At 39.8% G+C, this 6,244-nt stretch overlaps 1 protein-coding gene across 1 annotated transcript; it reads left to right on the top strand.

Moving 5' to 3' along the window:
• The first annotated feature begins 1,786 nt into the window (after window positions 1–1,786).
• Window positions 1,787–2,329, top strand: LOC136844135 (uncharacterized). The gene has a single exon (XM_067113149.1). It carries the CDS (start codon window positions 1,787–1,789, stop codon window positions 2,327–2,329), a length of 543 nt encoding a protein of 180 aa, XP_066969250.1.
• Window positions 2,330–6,244: the final 3,915 nt, after the last annotated feature.

The raw sequence follows: 6,244 nt of genomic DNA, 5'->3' as shown, positions 1-6,244 counted from the left end.
AAAACCCCACTAACGGATTCCAAGTTCGAGTTCACCAGTAGAAATATCCCCTCAGGCCACTGTAAGAATGAATGCAACATTCTTTCATCTTCTGATATTATCTGGTGTAAATGTAAGTAATTTTATTTTAACTCTAACGTGTTTACATTCACATTCCTTGTGAGTAGAGCCGTAACCTCATTGAAAATCCCCCTTTTCTTGTGTTTTATGATTTTCTGGGCCCACGAAGTTAGATTACAAGGCTAAAGTAATGGTAAGCGTTGATACCTGGCTCACAGTAACCGTTTTCCTCAGGTAAAATCATAAAAATGGCGACCTTTAGCCTTAGATCTCGTTATTAGCGGGTTGTATCCCTCTACCCCTTTTTGTTTGCAACTTGCCGTACCAGCAATTAGTGAAACTACTGTAGCTGGGTGCGAGACAACGACGAACCTTTGCGTAAAATCCAATTGCAAGTGCCAAGGGATTTCCCGTGAGTATGATGTGTTTATTTTACGATAGGAACTAAACCGTGACTGATCCTAGGAAATAGGGAACGTTAGGGAATACATGATTCCAATTCGCTGAGAGGAGAGAATTAATAATCGGATCAAAAGTCTTGATAGCCTTTGCATGTGGCTTGCATGATTTCATGTTAGGCTAGTTAGGGAAGACTAAGCATCGCAAAAAAAAAAAGAAATAGTGCGTATATTTCCTCTTTGTTAGTTAGGCACGTGTTTCAATCCCCCACGTGGGACCGATTAGTTTGCATCGCTGATGCTTAAGAAATTTAACATTCTCTCTCTCTCTCTCTCTCTCTCTCTCTCTCTCTCTCTCTCTCTCTCTCTCTCTCTCTCTCGTGTTAGTTGAGATTAGAATTCAAATATGAAAAAGGTAGGAACAATTGTTAAGAAAACATAAAATTTGGTTACTTTCCATCTAGTTGACGAATACTCAAGCTCTGTGATAAGATTTCCTGTGCATCTTATTATTAGCATCTTCCACCTATACATTATTCTGTTACGTAGGCCAAACAAACCAAGTTGTTTACAAACCCAGCCAATTTTCCCATGCGGTCAGTTAACCCGTAGTCTAGACACGGATTCTGAAAATAACTCGACCTTAAGACACCTACATCCTCCCTCCTCACTACTGCCACCCCACCCCCCCACACTGTGTCCCACTCATTCCCACTAAAGTTTTTGTTGTTGTTACCTTGTTTATAATCAGGTTTGTCTCCGTTTTGCTTATTGTAATTGGGGGTTATCATTATTAGCGTTACAACGCTCACTGAGTCTTGAACCTAACTGTATCGAGACTTCCCTAACAGGGAATTTTATTAGAGAAATTAAAATCCCAACCAATTCTTGCCACAGCCGGCTCAGTCCGTGCGAGGATCCCTAAAACCCTATGCCCTACGAAACGACAAACCCAACCAATTCTCGCTACAGCCGGCTCAGTCCATGCGAGGATCCCCAAAACCCTACGTCCTACAAGAGGAACCCTAAAACTCCATTCGGGTCAGGGCTATGTGCCCTCCCAACCCTAAAAATCCATTCAGACCGAGGCCAATGCCCTCCGAACACTAAAACTCCATTTGGGCCAGGGCCACGTGCCCTCTGAACCCTAAAATTCCATTCGGGCCAGGGCAACACGCCCTCCAAATTCCAAAAGCTCCATCCAGTTCATTCAGTGAGAACGACCTGCAAAAGCCGTGCATTTGATTTACCCCGGACGACTCCCTCTTACAAATTTTGGGGGGTTATTTCATTTGTGTGTCCCTTTGAGTCCCCCCCACACCCTCAAAATGTCTATCAGAACCCAACTAAACGAGGACTTCAAATTTTATAAGTCGGCAAGGAAAGAACTTGGCCTCTCAGGGTCTGCACTTAAGGATTTGGTCCAAGAGAAACTTGATGAGGTAAAGGCAGAGCGAGAGGCAGAAAGAATCGCCAAAGAAAAAGAAAAGGAGTCAGAAAGGCAAGAAAAGGAGGCAGAAAGAATCACCAGAGAAAAATGCGTGAGGAGGCAGAGAGACGAGAAAAGGAGGCAGAAAGACAAGAAAAGGAGGCAGAGAGATGAGAAAAGGAGGCAGAAGGAATCACCAGAGAAAGGCAAGTGGAGGCAGAAAGAATCACCAGAGAAAAACGAGAAGAGGCAGAAAGACAAGAAAGAGAGACAGAAAGAATCGCCAGAGAAAGACGAGAGGAGGCAGAAAGACAAGAAAGAGAAAAGCAGCAGGCCAACGAGCTTCATATGGCCCAGACTGGCATTTCCAACCCCTTCCCCCTTCGGGGATGAACGCCCTCAGCCAGGCCCATGCCTTCATGCCAAAATAGGCCGAGGCTAAACCTGAGGTGTGGCTCGACAGGGCGGAGAAAGTCCTGGGCTGCTACACCCTCTCTCCTGCCGAAGTCTCCCTCCTATTAACCAAGTTCCTCATGGGGAAGGCCCTGATCACTTTCCACACCCTCCCTGGGGAGGATCAAGGAAATTGGGGCTCCATACACCAAGCCATCACCAAGGCGTACGAAATCATCCCCAAACGCTTGAGGCGGCGCTGGAGAAGGCAAATAAAGGAAGCAGGCCAGACCTAACCGATTAGGCATACCAATCTGAGCGAGGAGATTCTTGAACAATTTAAACTAGAGCATTTCTTGCTCTACACACCTCCTTCCCTAGCCACTCATATAGGCGAAAAAGCACCCACAACACTGGCTGAGTGCTGTCGCCTCACCGACACGTGGGACACCCATCATGCCCACAACAGCTCCCGGGGGTGGAAAATCTATCTACCCTCATTCCTCGCCGAAACAAGTAAACAGCGCCTATTAAATCCTCTCCTGGAAACCCACCAAATAACTTGCCTGCGCCCTCCACAAGGGCAGTGCGAAAAGATTTTAGCCAAAGCTATTGCGTGGTGTGCAAGGTTTATGGCCACTCTCCCTCGTGGGTGAAAGGCCCTAAAAACAATAAATACTCCTGCCATTGCCTTGGTAGTCACGATTTCCAGAGCCTTATGCCCTCACGCTGACGGTCCCATATATGTGGCCCCTCCACGGGCAGCTACCCCACGCACCGAGTCAAGGCATTTGATGATTCTGGCATGCAAATCTCCCCTTCCTAAAGAAGCTTAGCATCCTTAAGCTACTTTTCAACTTTCTCTTTTGGGGCAGAGTGAAATGTGCGGGATTCTTTTGCAGGTACCCCGTCGGGAAGCGACCAGATGTTCAGCATACCTAGATGAGTTGGCTCATGGAAGATGACTACTGCATTGTCCAGGGACCACCACCCCGTCCCTCGGCCGATGCCTTAAATAGGGACAGACGAAGAAGTCGTCGCAAAGACACTCGAGGGACGTCATGAGGTCATGAGGTAGATTGCCATTAGACGTGCGCGGGACCACTATACTGGAGGAGTGACTGACGCCCTAGTCTTCGTCACAGGAACACATATCCCAGTCATATGTTGCCTAGTGATCCATGGACACCATCTTCGCCATTCTTCGCTGAAGACCCCTTCCTCTACACGGTAAAGTGTTTGTTAAAGAGTCCCTATCAGTCACGAATTGCCCTTCAAGTGTATCTTTTAAGTGCCAGTAAATTCCAATTTTCCTTTGCCTCATGATACCAGTGTTATTCAAATGTCTGTGTTTTAAGTGATTACCTATTTTTGCTCATTCAAGGCCTTGGCACCCTCAGTGCGACCCCGAATCCCCAAGTATTTTCCCCATCTACCGGCTTGTATTCCCCGAACCTCTCATTTCAGAAGGACCAATTTGCTGTGGAATATCCTTGGATTGTGCCTTATGAAAAACCCCACTAACGGATTCCAAGTTGGAGTTCATCAGTAGGAGTATCCCCTCAGGCCCCTGCAAGCATGAATGCAACATTCTTTCATCTCCTGATATTATCTTGTGTAAATATATTTAATTTTAATTTAACTCTAACGTGTTTACATTCACATTCCTTGTGAATAGAGCCCTAAGCTCTTATGAAATTCCCCCTTTTCTTGTGTTTTATGATTTTCTGGCTCACAGTAACCGTTTTCCCAAGGTAAAATCATAATATATCTATATACTATATATATATATATATATATATATATATATATATATATATATATATATATATATATATATATATATATATATATATATATATATATATATATATATATATATATGTGTATATGTGTGTGTGTGTGTGTGTGTGTGTGTAAAAAAGCCACAATAATATAATTCATAAACTATTTTTTTAGATATAAAAAAATTTTATACAAAAAAGGGGAATAAAAACAAGGGAGCTTTCGACCGTTTCCGCAACGGTCCTCTTCATGAAGAGGACCGTTGCGCAAACTGTCGAAAGCTCCCGTGTTTTTTATCCCCTTTTTGTATAAAATTTTTTTGTATGTTAAAAGAAAACACAGTTTATGAATTGCATTATTATGGCATTTTTTACTCATTATTTTCGATTACAATATAGTGATGCACCACAGATATATATATATATATATATATATATATATATATATATATATATATATACCATACAACAAACACACACACACACACACACACACACACACACACACACATATATATATATATATATATATATATATATATATATATATATATATATATATATATATATATATATATATATATATATATATATATATATATATATATATCACAATGCGTATCAAGTACCTGGTTATTACACAACTAATCTCAAGATTCAAAATATACTCACTTCAGCCAGATACCTGAACTCTCATAACATTAATTGTTACGACTGAGTACTCTAAAGGTAACAGTGATCCTTAAGAAAAAAACTTATTTATCAATCACTTGAAAAATCAATCTAAGTTCATCAGAATATGTGTGAGGTATCAAAAATTAAACTAGAAATCTGCTAGAGTAGAAGGCATCACTCCATCAAAAACTCTAACTGTTTCCTGGTCTTAATTCACTTTAGCAAAACTAAAAGAACAAAACATGTTTATCACTTTGCCTTATGCACACACACAATCAATCCTATTCACTGGTGATCAATAAATGAAACACTGTTTTTTCTAAAAAATGTTAAATACAAAATTTAATTTCAAATTCAAAGTTTATAACTAGAATTCACAGTTAATTAGAATTCACAATCTGAAAAATTTACCTTTACTTGAAAATAACACAACACTCAATCAATTCTTGAATTAAATTATGAAACAAAACTAATTCACAAAAACTTTATCAAGAATTTAAATTAATCAAGCAAAATTTAAACTATCAAGAATTACTCAAGATTTAAAAAGAAAAATCTTAACAAATGAGATATCAAAATCAAATATGCAATGTTAAATTACGTATGCAATGTTAAACTACCAAGAATAATTTAAAATGCTATGTAAATAAATGTTACATCACAAAATAAAAAAATGTGAAAATATAAAGAGATTGTAAATAGAAAAACACACAAAAATACACATAAGATTTATCAATAATGATTTCACTTGTTCAAAATATCCTAACTTATCATACCACAACTTCCTAACTTATCATACCATGGTATCAATAAGTAAAATTTCACGTTATCTTACACAACTTGTGAAAACCTCTGTAAATCACTTGCTGCAGCTGCGTTACACAATACACACTTTTTTAAGAAGGCGCTGTTACGAACTAAATAACTTTGCTAAATTCAGTTCTCAAAAGTTAATGCTAAAAGTGACCACAAAAAATTACGTTAAAAGTAATCTCTTCCTAATTAGGAATGAGAAAGAGAGAGAGAGATGGAACCAAATCGACTGGTCTCAGAAATCAGAATGAAAAAGATTTTAGGATTCCAGTAATACGTGAAACAATTACATGATGTCATTAAAGCATTTTGGGTACGAGATACAAAAGGGAAGTTCTAGAAGCAGGGAGGTGACGTCATTAAAGCGTTTTGGGTGCGAGATACAATGGAGAAGCTTCTAGAAGAAAGTTACGTCATCCCAGCAAAACGTTTTGAACGCAATCTTACAAAACATGACGTAATTGATCAGGACATGTATTCTTTCTCTCCAAGTGGCGTACGTGACTTGAACATGCAACAACGTGAAATCACTTGTCTCGAGCCCGTATGGGACGAATCGGCGTTTGTTTTGCAAACTTGTCATCGCTAACCCAAAACAAAGCGTTCCCTCTTATCTCAACTGATGACAATTGAAATGAAACAAGCCCTAGTGGACACACACACGTGTTCACATACTATGCTTTTACCAAGAA

Source organism: Macrobrachium rosenbergii, chromosome 12 (genome assembly GCF_040412425.1).
Source record: "Macrobrachium rosenbergii isolate ZJJX-2024 chromosome 12, ASM4041242v1, whole genome shotgun sequence".
NCBI classification, from domain to species: Eukaryota; Metazoa; Arthropoda; class Malacostraca; order Decapoda; family Palaemonidae; genus Macrobrachium; species Macrobrachium rosenbergii.
Note: the sequence above shows the minus strand (reverse complement) of the source record. Positions and strands in the feature narration are given on the sequence as shown.